Raw genomic sequence first — 15,872 nt, 5'->3', positions numbered from 1 at the left:
GAATCCTCCTCTCCTTTACTGACTTAAATTGGAAGGAATGCCATAATTAAAAATCAAAAATGTACATATTATCTTCATTTAGAGAGCTAAATGGGAAATTTACGAATCATTACGTAAAATTATTTCCCTTGTATTCTGTCAGGAAAAGTAAAATGTGTCTAGTAAATGTGATTAGTACGGTAAATTAATATTTGAAAGGAAGTTCTTCCACAGGGAGGATCTCCCTACGTGTGCTGATGACCCACATTTTTATGTCTGGGACATGTGATTCGCTTGCATTCATTTTGAGAGTTGTTAGTTTATAAAATCAAATAACATAAAATCCGCTAAGTTAAAGGAAGAAGTTTCTCTGTTTAGCCACTGGAGAGTGCTACAGCGCTATTCAGATAATAATATATATAATACTCTACTCTTACAATGGCGATTAGTAGATTAGTAGTTTTTGGAGTCTCATGGGAAAAGGTTTCCCTGCTGCTTTTCTGACAATTTCTTTTAAGGGAGAAACTAAACCTCGTGGTTTTTTGCGCTTGGGAGATAACGCCAAATTTTTTGCACTCCTTTTATGGAGCTTGGTTAGTCCGCACGATAACGCCTACAATTTAAGATATCTGAGAAGCCTCAAAATCTGGGAGGGTATGCCCTTCTTCAACTCAGGCACGTTGAGTTATTACTTCGCAGTCAGTACTTTAGTTTGCTCCATCTCCCCACAAAATCTGAAGGTGCCGTCATGTACCAAACCTTCAGCTTCTTTAGGTGCTCCCTGAGTCGATAATGCTTCGCAATCATGCGAACTTATTTTCATTCAAACTGACACCCGTCTCAGTCCTCTTCCGTAGTCCTCACATGTGTAAAATAAAGTTTTTATACTTTAATGCCGGAAAGAGCGGAATCCACGCCTTATGGAAAAATATTTGACCAAGTTTTTCTCCTCATCATTGAATCCCTGGTAAAGATCTAAAAAGGGAAGCTGGCATTCAGGAATGATCATCCTCTACTATTCACGCCTCTTCTCTTCAGTCTTTTTTCTTTTTTCAACATCAAAGTGGATAGGTTCATGGTAACTGGATTACTTTAGCTGAAAGAATATTTTTAAATACTAGTAAGTACTAGAGTACTCATTATGTATCATGGATGGAGGCGGAAACAAATAATTTAGAATTAATTTGTTTTTTAACAAATCAAAAGTAGCCACATGCGGAACTCAAACAGGAATTTCCCACTTACAAACCCACAATTCAGAACACTACACCAATAGGATTGTAATATCCAAAGTAAGAGGACAATATCTGTATGTTGCAGCCATGAACGGGAAGGCGGTCAGTGAGAGTCATTCAGCGGCCAGGAGGAGCTGTGTACCCATGATTTATGTCAAGGGTTCCCACTACGACGTAGGATACGACATAGTAAGTATACACTTACCCTTAGTAGCACAGTTAAGAAGATAATCGCTGGATTCTTGTGTCTTGCTCTGTCTAGAGATAAAAATGTGATTTTCTTCGCGACCGCACTGCAGTGTTTTATTCAACTTGCAGCATTACTGGTGTCAAAGATGCATTTAATCAGCTTCTCCTTAGCATTCTTATTTCGGTCCTAAGAAACCTTTTATTTCTGTAGAAGAAAGAAGTGAAAATTCTGGTGGTTACACAACTTTTCTATTATTCCTCCCCAAACTCTACTAATTCCAATTCTAAGTGAAATTTTAAATTCTTTCTTTCCAATGTCGTGGGAAAAACCCTCTTTGTTATGAGTTTGGTAATGTACTTCTTGACGTAACAAACTTACGGCTAATGATTTCGGGCATTTAATTAGCTTACCACATTTTACTTGACAACTAGTACTTACAGTCATTTTTTTTTAAAAGAAATGCTCCTCTAAGGATTTTTTATTAACTTATTATTATTATTATTATTTAAATACGTATTTCATGCAACCTTCCCAGGGGTGTCACGAGCCCACTAACTGACGTTTAAAATTTGGCCAAGTTCACGGATTCCTCAACATAAAAAATGATTTGAAAACAAAAACTTATCTATTCAATGATTAACGATTTGACATCTGAACAGCTTTAGAGGCACTGAAGTTGTTTTTGAACCTGTCAACAATTAATGTTCAATTGAATTATTAACCAATCGTTCTTGCTCGGAGAAACTCAAGAAAATGTTTTTGCAGGGTCGAACATTTTCTAAATTAATTCATGCCAATATAAATTCACTAAGTGAGCTTCAAAGTGTGTATATACCACTGTACAATACAGCCGAGGGAAAACGAATATATGAAGAAACTTTGGAAGCCGTTCGCTGCAGTTACCCTCAGTATATTAGAGAGTTGCAAGGTATTGCTGATGGAGCCGAAATCGCATTTTATAAAGTAAGTCTAAGCAAATAAATTTACCTACATATATAGTTCAGTTTGTGACTTCATGGTTGATATGTGGTTCTAGTTGTTCTTGCTGCACTTGGACGACATACTGCCAAATGTAGCCGGAGGTTTCAATACAAATGAAGGCCAAGGATGCAGTACGATTATACTTAATCAACATGATCAGGTTAATAACAAGGCTAAGCTCTCCTTTTTTTTGTAGATAGATATGTACATGTCAAACAGATTTTTTATTTTAAGGCATTGTTTATTATTTGGTTATAACCATAAATAAGATAAACTAATTAAATAAGCCGTTATAACGGTTATCATTTACCTAAGATCTGCTACAATAAATTTGTGAACTGCTGTTTCATTCAATAGGACCTGGAATTACGAATATAACATTGAATATCAGACCTATGATTTTACATTGAAAAAAGACTGACGTGGAATCTAAACAAATCGCTACTACTTGGAGATCTCGACTCGACTACTTGAAGACGATCAAAACTAACACTAGCTGACAAAGTACGTAATTACAACTTACTATTGAAACCGATTCAGTAGTAGATAATTTGGACTTAAAATTCGAAATATAAATCATTCTAATATCTACCATCTCCAATCCAAAATAACTAACGCACTATGTTACGTCTCTATCCATTATATCTTATCCAATTTCAGCAAGGTCGTCATATCATCTCGATTCAAAAAGTTTTATTCTTATTCCTCTGATCATTCTAATCCATTAACTTAACAAAAACTTACAGTTTAAAATGTTAAGTATAAGGGTTGATTAAACGCCAAAAGGTACACAAATCAGCAGTACCCAACATTTCATTAATACTTCATTAATAGTTAAGTAATTTTACTGCATTAATTTTCATTAATAAGTTATTTTTTAGAATTTATTAGATGTCACAGACCCTTATGCTGGCCATTTTCGTCTACAAAATATTTGTTCAAGTAGCACTGTAGATTGACTGTAATATCTAGTTATTTATAATAATCAAACTATTAATTACAGGTTAAAAAGAAAAACTTTATAAAAAATAAAAAAGAATTATGAGGCTAAAAAATTCAAAACTTTTTTTTATAAAAAACTTACACCAACATTCATCAATGATTTTGTTTATTTTATTTATTTATTTTTATTTTTAAATAAAAATCGTCGGTTTAAGTTCATTCTTCGATTAAAGCAATTGTTATTTTATGTAGTAGTCAAACGTTTATAATAATAGGTAATAATTATCTGGCTTTATCGCAAATAATATAGTTTTCTTCAATTACATTCTCAATCTAGGTATAATTAAATTAAATTACAATTGAGAAATGAATAATTGTTGTTGAATAATCTACTTGTTATTAACTGTGTGTTATTTGTGCTCACGAATATTTCGGTAAGACGAATTCAAGACAGTAGCCTACTCTAACTTTGTCTTTTTCTACTTTAACATGCATGTACATATATGTGATTTATCATAATTATAACAAAAAAATATTATAAATGAAGTGGCCAGCATAAGGGTCTGTGACATCTAATAAATTCTAAAAAATAACTTATTAATGAAAATTAATGCAGTAGAATTACTTAACTATTAATGAAGTATTAATGAAATGTTGGGTACTGCTGATTTGTGTACCTTTTGGCGTTTAATCAACCCTTATACTTAACATTTTAAACTGTAAGTTTTTGTTAAGGAGATTTTTGTACCTTTTGGATAGATTTTCCTTTTTGTCTTTACAGATTTTTTCAAAATTTGGAATAAGCTATTTTATCATTATAACCTGAAAAAGTGTTAAGTCGGAGTTACTACCACTGGAGAGATCTTTTTAAAGAATGATTATAGTTGCGGACCCCAAACCATCCTCAATAACAATTTTTTTGAGAAAGCGTTTTGAATAAAATAGGAAGGTATTTATACGTAAATAGCAAAATTAAACTGCGATTTCAGTACTTCCTTTTAAGAGGAGCAAGAAAAATAAACTGCGATTACAGTACTTCTCCCTAAAAGGCAAAGATTTTGAATCGAATTCATTGATGTAAATCGGTTCACTCATTGATAATTTTAACGATTGCAGTACTTCCTCTTAGTAGGTGTAAGAGCATGATGGCACCTCACAGCCACGTAGACGATTATTAATCACTTCTTCGTGCTAAATTTTATCAAAATCGGACTAAGCTTTGTAGAAATATTGGTAATAATAGTTTTAGAAAGGGCCTTATTTGGGTGGGGCAAACTTCCCTCCTTATGAGGCATAGTGTCGAGACTTTTAAAGTACAAAATTTCGATTCGAATGACACTTCATTCATGAAAATCGGTTAACGTGTCGATAATTTGAAACGATTGCTATACTTCCCCTTAACAAGTGTAAGAGCAGATCGCCGCTTTATCGTTAGGTAGGGGAGCCCTAACCCTATCATCCTACCAAATTTTATCAAAATCGGGCCAAGATTTACAGAGTAATTAGTAATAATAATTTTGGAGGGGCCTTACATAAAGGGGGCTAACTCCTCTCCCATTCGATGTACAGCGCCGAGACCCCCAAAAGGCACATCTACATAAAATTCCAAATCGAATGACACCTCATTCATGAAAATCGGTTCACGGGTTTAGGCGCTACGTTGTTTACAAAAAAAGGTAACAACAAGAAGAACAAGAAGAACAAGAACAAGAACATTTTTTGAAAAAGCCGTTTTTGCTCATTTTCGGCAAAATTTTTCTCGAAACCTATTAGATCTGGGTGGTTGCAAAAAAATTACAGTTATAAAGGAGGGTTTGGAGTAAGATTTAAAGAAAATTTGGGAATTTTATGTTTTATAGAAAAATAGAAAAAAATTGTCAAAGTTGGGTGTTTTTCAACGTTACGCTTTTTCGTGCAGTTTTTGATGGTCAACCCTTATACAACTGTCCTACCGGACAGTTTTAATCAATCAGCAAGGATTTGTGCTCTTACAGATGCCATACTAGCGGGCAGAAGGGCATTTTCCTGGATAGTAGTCTAGATTCTAAACTGAGATGGCCACTGCCCCGAATTATCTGGGGAAAGATTTGACCAAAATCCCTAAATATAAAAAAATGTGATTCACACAAGACTATTTCGCTAGCACAGTTAAAGGGGCAATCAATACCTTTTCTTAGTACAGAAAGAAAAAATAAAAATATAGTAAACTCACAAGACTTCCTTTGGCTATTATTCTTTAGATTCTTATTTATACACATTCACCAAATTTCGGCTTTGTAAAATTGTGTACTAAACTGATAAAAATGAAAATGATAAGAAATGATACAGCAGACTCTAGAACTGTTCTAAAACAAATGTAGAATAAAGATGTTTCAAATAACATTTAAAGATACACGGGATCCACGGGAGTAACATGTAAAGTAGAAATTAAAAGGAAAACTGCCCTAGTTGATAGGAAGAACACTTCTCTCACTCACTCTTTCTCTCTCCCTCTACTGTGCTATTTTTGTGAAAGTACCACCGTATGTACTTACACGGAATGAAGAATGGCAAATTATGAAATCTCACCACCGGAACTACTTTGGGCTAATGTTTTTTCGCTTCAATTATAAAAATTTTATTTTCTCCAAAACTTCCAGGATACATAAAAATTTACTGTAGATCTGTATATTTTTTTTACTTGGAAAAAGTAATTTCAGTTCTTGGGAAGAGGAGGAGGTGAACTTCGTTCTAAAGTGACGTTTCAGTGAAATGAATGCATTTGGACATAATATACATTTGTTAGTAAAAATGAATTGTTTAAAAATTGAAGTTTGAAGTAAATATAAAAAGTTAGAATCTTAAAGTTAGGTTATAAGAGAGGGTAGTTTGAGATACATTTTAAAATAATTTTGGAAATAGTCATATCTAGGCTAAGGGATCGACTGATAAGGTAGGATTTTTTGGTTTTTTGTTTTATTAATGTGCTACAAAAAATGTAATTGTAATGTTAACTGAAGTATTTTAATGGCCAATTAGTTGTGGTGAGCTTTACGTATAACTACCGATCAAGTAGATCAAGTGGATGGGGCGCATCTAATGTAGGCTGCATATTAGATGTAGTGTGTTTATTTATGCGACATCTGCATTGTACTGTGATACTGCTATTTCAATACTTGGTACTACAAACCTTCTGCTCTACATGCCTGCTCATGATCTACAACAGAACCATGAATTCATGCGACGTCCGGTTAGACTATTTTGTCGCTATGGTTTGTAGATTTCTTGTAATGTTAAAAATGGGAGGGTTAGTAGTTGTTCATACAATTACACACGAGTTGATAATATGAATGAAAGAATTGATCACCTAAAATGGTCAAGACTACATCACAGATTTAGAGGTTATTCTACAACAAAAAGTGTGCATGGTACCGAAAATATTCATAAAGGGCCTCGAAAGTGAATCGCGCCTTTGGCAATTTAATCGCTAAACCAGGTAATTCAAATAAGGACTTTTTTTCTAACAGCCACTAATGTACCCAGTTATCTTTAGAATCGTGGAGGCAAACCGGTTTTTTTTAAACTTGTTTATTCATTGAGCAGCTGGTTCTAAACTTGGACCTGTTTAAAAAGTAAAAAAAAAAGCCTTTTCACCAGTGATCCAATTGGTTTCCGCAGTTCTAGGCTAATAAATATTGTCGTTTTCTATTTTTGGAGCGACAAGGAGAAACCTGAAGTAAACCTGAAGTGATCGCAACTTAGCAATTCTGGAACTAATGGTTCTGGTTTTCAAGCGCCTGAACATGTTTCTTGTGGTTATACGGAATAATTTGCGATTCGACCAAATAGATCTATTGCACCTCTCGTGAGCCCACTTACCCTACAGCAACCCCAGGTGATGAAAGCAAAACACCCAGATTCTCTAGAGCAGTTCCAAGTAATTTATGGAAGCTCGCGATCGAAAATAGCACTCCTTTGTGCCAGCGCTCCCATCCTGTCTAGTCCTATCTCAAGATATTCAAGATATTTCCTCAATGTGGATACTCTCCTCCAACGCGGGTCAAGGATAATATTCCTTAAGTTCAAATTTTAAGGAATCACGCAAGAAAGAGATAAGATAACTGCCTGCAACCGCTCCTTGCAACACCCTTTACTGAATTATAAAGATTGCATCCAAAATTAAGATGTAGTGACCTGGGGCGTTCCAGGTTAAGGCTCTCTAAGGAGCTCCAGAACAGAGCGATGCTGGCATATCGCGATAACCGCTGTGTTAAACTGAGTGCACTCAGTTTTCATCTCAAGAAAAAGGATGTTCACCTAAACCGGCAACTGCAGAGGCTTTCAAAGGAGTTTACGTCCTCCTAAGCCCATATTTTTCAAGAAAGGCTATTTACTCTGAGGAAGTGCCTAGTGGTTTGGAGGATCTTTTTGCAACATAGCACCTTCAATCCACTCCTATCGCAATCTCTGTTTTGCATAGCCACAGACAAACATTTGCACACATACATTCTTCTTAGATACAACCTATTTCCCAGTGAAGAAGCCGATCTGATCTTCAATGGATTGTTCAGATTACGTACTAATTTTCGATAAAATACTTTCAAATGAAACCTTGTACTCCTTAACAAAAACTTACAGTTTAAAAAGTTAAGTATAAGGGTTGATTAAACGCCAAAAGGTACACAAATCAGCAAGTACCCAACATTTCATTAATACTTCATTGATATTATTTAAGTAATTTTACCGCATTAATTTTCATTAATATTTTTTAAGAATTTATTAGATGTCACATACCCTAATGCTGGCCATTTTCATCTACAAAATATTTGTTCAAGTAGCACACCATTTAACTTAGATTGACTGTAATATCTATTTATCTATAATAATCAAACTATTGATTACAGGTGAAAAAGAAAACGTTATAAAAAATAAAAAAATATGAGGCTAAAAAATTCATAAACTTTTTTAAAAATTGCTTACACCAACATACATCAATGATTTTATTTATTTATTTTTATTTTTAAATAAAAATCGTCGGTTTAAGTTCATTCTTCGATTAAAGTAATTGTTATTTTATGTAGTAGTCAATCTGGCTTTATCGTAAATAATATAGTTTTCTTCAATTACATTCTCCATCTAGGTGTTCTTCCCACAATGTTGTGTATATGTAATATAAAATAAATAAGATATGCATATTTTTAGGACAGCTAATTATTCCAGTATTTTACCATAAGTAAAATTAGGGGAACTAAATTAAATTACAATTGAGAAATGAATAAATAATGTTGAATAATCTACTTGTTATTAACTGTGTGTTATTTGTCCTCACTAATATTTCGGTAAGACGAATTCAAGACTGAAATATTGTTTTAAATTCTCCGTGATTCAAATTTAAACAGTAGCCGACTCTAAATTTGTCTTTTTCTAATTTAACATGCATGTATATGTGACAACTTCAGAATAAAGGGCACATTAAAGAGAAATCAGAAGAATAATTTGGAATAGAGTTAAAATAAAGTACCTATTTATACGAAGATATAATATACATTTTATCACAATTATAACTATTATGAATGAACTGGCCAGCATAAGGGTCTGTGACATCTAATAAATTCTTAAAAAATACTAATGAAAATTAATGCGGTAAAATTACTTAAATAATATCAATGAAGTATTAATGAAATGTTGGGTACTTGCTGATTTGTGTACCTTTTGGCGTTTAATCAACCCTTATACTTAACTTTTTAAACTGTAAGTTTTTGTTAAGGAGATTTTTGTACCCTTTGGATAGATTTTTCTTTTTGTTTATTTTGCAAAGTTACATATCTGCTTTACAGATTTTTTTAAAATTTGGAATAAGCTATTCTATCATTATAACCTGATAAGGTGTTAAATCGGAAACGTAACTACCACTGGAGAGATCTTTTTAAAGAATGGTTATAGTTGCGGTCCCCAAACCATCTTCAATAACAATTTTTTTGAGAAAGCGTTTTGAATAAAATAGGAAGGTATTTGTACGTAAATAGCAAAATTAAACTGCGTTTTCAGTACTTCCTTTTAAGAGGAGCAAGAAAAATAAACTGCGATTACAGTACTTCTCCCTAAAAGGCAAAGATTTTGAATCGAACGACAATTGATGTAAATCGGTTCACTCATTGATAATTTTAACGATTGCAGTACTTCCTCTTAGTAGGTGTAAGAGCATGATGGCACTTCACAGCCACGTAGAGGAGCTTTAATCACTTCTTCGTGATAAATTTTATCAAAATCGGACTAAGCTTTGTAGAAATATTGGTAATAATAGTTTTAGAAAGGGCCTTATTTGGGTGGGGCGAACTCCCCTCCTTATGAAGCATAGTGTCGAGACTTTTAAAGTACAAAATTTCGATTCGAATGACACTTCATTCATGAAAATCGGTTAACGTGTCGATAATTTGAAACGATTGCTATACTTCCCCTTAACAAGTGTAAGAGCAGATCGCCGCTTTATCGTTAGGTAGGGGAGCCCTAACCCTATCATCCTACCAAATTTTATCAAAATCGGGCCAAGATTTACAGAGTAATTAGTATTAATAATTTTGGAGGGGGCCTTACATAAAGGGGGCTAACTCCTCTCCCATTCGATGTACAGGGCCGAGACCCCCAAAAGGCACATCTACTTAAAATTCCGAATCGAATGACACCTCATTCATGAAAATCGGTTCACGCGTTTAGGCGCTACGTTGTTTACAAAAAAGGTAACAACATCAAGAACATTTTTTGAAAAAGCCGTTTTTTCTCATTTTCGACAACTTTTTTCTCGAAACCTATTAGATCTGGGTAGTTGCAAAAAAATTACAGTTATAAAGGATGATTTGGAGTAAGATTTAAAGAAAATTTGGGAATTTTATCTTTTATAGAAAAATAGAAAAAAATTGTCAAAGTTGGGTGTTTTTCAACGTTACACTTTTTCGTGCAGTTTTTGATGGTCAACCCTTATACAACTGTCCTACCGGACAGTTTTAATTCCATTATCCTGAATTATTTCTTAACATCTCACGCTATTCTGAGCAGGTAATTGGACACAATGAGGATGCCAAGAAAGAGATCCTAAACAACGTGTACGTAATGCAAGCATGCATCACCGAGGTAGAACCGCCCGAAGTGTTTACTGCCTTTTGCTACGCCGGACAGTTACCTGGATATGCCATGGGTTACAATCCATATTTTGCTTTTTCAATCAATGTCATTGGAGCCAAACATTTAGCAAGTGGAAAAATTCGTAAGTAAAAATAGAAGGTCATTAATGCATATACTGGTAGACAAAAAAAGAAATAAAAATACGTTTTCTACTCACACTATACCACTTGGCCTGCAGTTTGTTGACTTCTAAAACTCCTTTATTCTTGCCATCACCGAGGTAAGTGTTACATAAGTACTTGAGATAACATACATAAAAAAACATTCTTAAGGTCACATAATATCTGCATCTCCCGTTGCTGTAATCATCTTTCTCACGCTAATTGAGCAAACTTTTTCAGATCCTTACTAACCACTTTCTTGACGGACTTGTGAACAATTAATTTCGTTGTAGAATATAAAGTTCAGTAAGAATAAAAATATTAATTATTTGACTGGTAAATATGTAGTCAATATAAATATGTAAATTTTAGCGAGATGTTTTGCAACAAGAGCGATGCTTGGAGCAAATTCTCTAGAACGTATAGAGCAAATACTGCGTTACTGTAATGGTGGTGTAGCGGACGCAATGAGCATCAATCTCGCACTATTCCAGAACGACGACAACCCACTAATGTACAATGTTGAAGTGTCGCCTGTTTATCCAGCAGCCAATGAAGCTGGCTACAGCATTATCAGCATCAAAAAAGGAGAACATTTTTTCCACTGCAACAGGTTGTTTTCTTTGATTTCATTCATAGCTTCAGTATCTAGTATCCAAGTGATAACTAATAAGTTCGGAAACTCACTCACCTCTCTCTTACCGCTGATAATTCTTCAGTACCTCTGAATAGGTACTGTGAGCACTTCCTTATTTTTAATGTTATCTTATGGATATATAATGTCTTTTATTTCCACTGTATTCAGCCACTGACCAGGTCGAAAAATGGTCACAAGAAAGGAATCATAATTCCCAATTTGCGAGAAAAGAATTAATGTAAACCATTTTTTGATTCTCACCCGTTCCCAACTGAAAAGGACATTAAACGTTCCAAAAGATGATCATGTCATCTTGCCTATTATTAGTTATGGTACATTTGAGAGCCTGATCTCATCTCATTATTTTTGAATCTCAAAAATTAGGAATTAATTAATCTCTCGCTTTGTATCTAAGCAATAAGCTGTACTAACTCAAAAATTAAATAATAGAATAAGAAAATAAATAATAAACTCTTCCAAATCAATTTTTTTCTTTGTGCAAAAAAGAAGAAAAACCTGATGAAATTCAGAGTCAGAGTAGAGTCAATAACGAGAAGAAGAGATTGAACACATTTTATATAGTTTTAGCGGTTTTTGTTTAAAAATAAAGGGAGCATGCGCAGTAGCATTCAAGTGAACTGAACAATTTTTTTAGTGCAAAATGTAAAATCAAAAAAATTGAAGTGAGAGAAAGTTCACTAAAGTTTTTCAAATTGTTTATCATTTAGACAGTTTTTTATTGACAATCGATTCTTTTATAATTATTTTTAACTCTCAATCTTACTTTTTCTGAAAATTATGTTCATTCTTTCAGTTCAGTATTTAAAACAAATGACCAGTTTTGCATCAAAAACATTTCGTTCTACATCGTTTATTTCAGCAGTTCTGTCCTAGATAACGTTTTCCTTCTACGTTTTTAAGTTGTTATTTGTTTGATCTAATTCACAATTATTTTCCATTAGATTTCTACATTTAAATGTTGCTGAAGATGGCAAGTTAATTAAATCAAGTGAACACCGGCAAAAAATAAAAGATAGTTTGCGAGAGCCACTCTGTCAAGAAGACGTACTCAACATTCTTGGTGATGACTCTCAAGACTGTCTCAACATCTTTAGAAATGGAATTGATGAGCCAATAATGACAATTGCCACAGGTTTATATTTTTTTAAATAAAATATTTAATGTATACATATTCTACTTATAAATATTTTGTTAATTTTAAATTGTTTGACAGAAAATTAACGGACAAATAAAAAAGGTTACTTTTTTTCTTGAAAAGTTCGAATTTTTCATTTTCTATTTTTTTTTTTTTTTTTTTTTTTTTTAGCGATTTTCAACTTTACCGACAAAACCTGGAGTTTATTCATGGACAACCCTAAGAGGAATGATCCTGTGGCTGTGCTACCACTGTACAATCGGAATCAAAAAGTTCAGGATTCTTGTAATCATTAAAATTTGTTTACCATTTAAAATTTTCAGTTTGTTTATTATTCAAATAAAATAGCTGAAAGCTACTTTGGCTTGCTTTTTAGTTGTGAACCTCCGATTGTTTGTAAATCATACTGGACACTACCAAGAAGTGACATAGTGGTGTATAGCAAGAGGGCTTTTTTTTTTTTGGCATTGGCTTTCGCCATTCTCAGATAATATATAAAAATGAAAATTAACAATTATATAATTGTCTGAATATCATTTTATTACAGCCAATACAAAAAATACTGAGCATGGTGGAAAGTCAAAAGTCAAAACGAGGTAATATTTCAATATTACTAATTAAACTAATAGTACAGTATTATATTTGTAATTTGAAAATAGAGCCTTATCGAATACGTCCGTAAATATAGGCATCATAATCACATCACATGAAGTTAAGGAGCTAACTCCTCCTCATACGGTAGATTAGCAAAAACTCACACAGATTAGTAGATGACACAATCAATTTAAACGAATAGCTTATGACCCTAACATCTATCTTCTTACTGAAGAATACCAATAGGAGTTTTGGTAGACCCCCACTTGATTGCTGATGCACTTTTCATTTAAAGAAAAGCGAGATATTTGGCGATTCATTTAAAATAATGGATATGGGAATTGGTTTTCTAGATTTCAATTTCACCATTTTTCTTTATTACTTGCTCAAAATATAGGCACCGAAAAGGAGAGTATAAAGACCAATGCTAACAAATCAATATAATATAATTCAAATAATTTAAGTAAAAAATATATAGTTATGTATTAAGTTAAGAAGATTAGATCACTTAGCATTAAAATTATTTGAAATATTATCAATGCATCTCTATAATTGAAACTAAAACATTATTAACATTCAGGTACAGTCAATTTTCTGCAATATTTTATTTTTTTATTTTTTTTATAAAAAGATTTTCAAATGAAAAAAAAGTAATCTTTTAAAGAATCATTTTTAAACCAAAAAATAAAAATTTGACTCAAACTGTTTCAGAGTTATAAAATACTGAAGTACCATAACAGAAAGTCATCATGTAAATAATTATACAACAAAAATAAATTCAACATGAAGTGAAATAAAGTGCTTCTTCACTGATACTAGGTTGTTAAAAAATTAACGTCAGTGGTGACTTCAAAATCAGAAACCACTTTTTTCTTATTTCAAATAATTAGTATTAGAGTTTAATTGGAACTGTTTTTTCAAATATGTATGTACATACATGAATTTATCTCTAGTTAACTCCTTATAATCAATAACAAAATTTTCTAAAAAATTATGATCTGCGATTCTCTGAGACATTTTAGGGAAAAAAGATTTGTGCAGTGGTATTAATGAAGATGGTTTTCGAAACACACCAGCATTACGAGGACCAAGGTCTTCAAAATAAGATAGATATTCTTCGTCTATCTCGGTGGGAAATCGCTCGAATGTGTTAAGTATAATTGGGGATCATCTATGGAAGTAGGACTTCAAGTACCATTGAGCCACCCCCACCTAAAATAGAATGTGCGCATTTCCAGACCAAGATTAGATTCAAGACTCGAATAAAGAAACGATTTATAAAGAATCTAAAACAAATCGTTTAGAAAAGAAAACTGCAATCGATGTTTCTAATACATTATATTACAGCTGTTTGCAGTAACCTGCCTTTTTTAATCTTGCCTTCTAAAGTATTATTACATTTAATCTCTTTTACTATTATGAGAGACTTTACAGAATTGAAAGAATAAAATTATAAACAAAGAAATTACAATATTTTATCACAATGTGTGTAGACAATGAAAGAACAGGTTGTGAGGTCGATACTATTCACACAAATCTAAAATTGTATTGATAGCGAATATTTAACTAAAGTCAATTATGCTCACATCTTTTAGCTTAAGCAATATTTACGGGCGACAGCACTGCCACTTGTGGTTGCTTGGCTAGATAAGCAGTGCAAGCCTCATTTGAAGGAGTATAGAATTCAGTTTTATTGTGGGCCTGCAAGTTGCCTAAGAGCTCGGTTAGCCTGCACACTTCTAAGTTGCCTGCACAAATTTCAATAAATAAATTATTAGAATGCTATTTTGTTTAACATGCCTTCAAAACTGGCTAGTATGTAATAAAATGTTGAAATAGACAATTCGGAACTAGAAAGATTTTCATATAGAAATACTCCCTCCATCATGACTCGTCGCTATGTGCATGCGACTCTTTGCTCGCTGCTCGTCGGTCTCTTTGATCTGAAGCAACTATCATCGCCGCTCCACTATGTTTCCAGCCTTAGGGTACGTTCACGTTTTCTTAATTTTGACCTTATTTTTACTAAAATATAGTCGAATGTGGGTGGACCCATCCTCACATATTCAAAAAAACGATTCGAATAATTTCTATGTTCCTTGAGTATAAATGGTGAAATTCATCCAAAGTACTTCGTTTTTTATTTATGGATGTACATGATATTTTCTAAAGCGTTTTTTCTTTAAAATATACCATTTGGTTGCTGGTGAACATAAAAACTCTTCTTCACTACTCGACATGTTGCATGTATCACAGCTCCGTTGTGCACACTAATCAGCTATTATATTTTACTCTATCAGTTATCATCTCTGCTGTCATCTATACTCACAGTTCCGTTGTGAACGTATTCTTACCTAGGTCACTTTCCTCACTTTCTTCTGTGACTAAAGCTTTTTCTCTTTATCTGTTCAAAAACCGTTTCTTCAATGCTGTTGCCCATCTACCATATTTTCTAGAGTGAAACGTTTTGTAGTTGTTTATATACATTTAGTCTGCTCTGGAGTTTTTCTTTGTTTTTTTTAACTTCCACATTGCCGCCTCTCTAACTGCACACCTAATGAAAGAAATGTGAAACGTCATACAACTGATAAATGTCATCATTTGCCATCTTATCCAGCTAACCGTGTGGGTCATCTCACTCTCTGCGCTTTACTTACGTACTTTCAGCACTAAATTGTTTGGGTACGTATAATTTTGCTGATTTAAATCGATTTAATAGTCATTAAGAATCATTCCATCGAGGAGAGGTCTACGTATAAGTCTTCAAGAAAGTAGTTAGATGTCCTTAACTATCTAGCTGCTTAACACTATGTTGAAAAACTGCATTGTGGTAGTCAGGCTATTTAATTAAACCAATCTATTCAGCACAGACATTTAAAAAATTAAACAAAATAAGCAT

At 33.1% G+C, this 15,872-nt stretch overlaps 3 protein-coding genes across 7 annotated transcripts in view; 1 reads left to right on the top strand and 2 right to left on the bottom strand.

Moving 5' to 3' along the window:
• LOC141448650 (uncharacterized) overlaps nt 1-2,710 on the bottom strand; it is a 12,910-nt gene extending 10,200 nt beyond the window's left edge. The window contains exons 1-2 of the transcript XR_012455192.1: nt 2,696-2,710; nt 2,396-2,568 (exon numbers count right to left, since the gene is read on the bottom strand). The gene's annotated coding sequence lies outside the window, so the exon portion shown is untranslated. The remainder of the gene's footprint in view (nt 1-2,395; nt 2,569-2,695) is intronic.
• Nucleotides 1-12,737, top strand: part of t (C45 family peptidase tan) — a 19,520-nt gene extending 6,783 nt beyond the window's left edge. For 4 of the 5 annotated variants that reach the window (XM_074117142.1, XM_074117144.1, XM_074117143.1 and 1 more), the window contains exons 2-8: nt 1,300-1,403; nt 2,170-2,367; nt 2,441-2,545; nt 10,360-10,567; nt 10,959-11,199; nt 12,186-12,376; nt 12,551-12,737. In XM_074117142.1, the coding sequence (XP_073973243.1) occupies nt 1,302-1,403; nt 2,170-2,367; nt 2,441-2,545; nt 10,360-10,567; nt 10,959-11,199; nt 12,186-12,376; nt 12,551-12,675 (1,170 nt within the window). In that variant the 5' untranslated portion in view covers nt 1,300-1,301 and the 3' untranslated portion in view covers nt 12,676-12,737. Of the gene's footprint in view, nt 1-441; nt 1,100-1,299; nt 1,404-2,169; nt 2,368-2,440; nt 2,546-10,359; nt 10,568-10,958; nt 11,200-12,185; nt 12,377-12,550 lie in introns of those variants that run through there. The other variant, XM_074117145.1, reaches the window with a different exon arrangement.
• ltl (leucine-rich repeat-containing larval translucida) overlaps nt 12,509-15,872 on the bottom strand; it is a 19,909-nt gene continuing 16,545 nt past the window's right edge. The window contains exon 8 of the mRNA XM_074117138.1: nt 12,509-14,721. Within this exon, the coding sequence (XP_073973239.1) occupies nt 14,570-14,721 (152 nt within the window). The 3' untranslated portion in view covers nt 12,509-14,569. The remainder of the gene's footprint in view (nt 14,722-15,872) is intronic.

Source organism: Rhodnius prolixus, unplaced genomic scaffold, assembly GCF_049639745.1.
Source record: "Rhodnius prolixus isolate KJV_2025 unplaced genomic scaffold, Rpr scaffold_2, whole genome shotgun sequence".
Lineage (NCBI taxonomy): Eukaryota > Metazoa > Arthropoda > Insecta > Hemiptera > Reduviidae > Rhodnius > Rhodnius prolixus.
The sequence above is the reverse complement of the archived record's forward strand: the minus strand, read 5'-3'. Positions and strand labels throughout refer to the sequence as shown.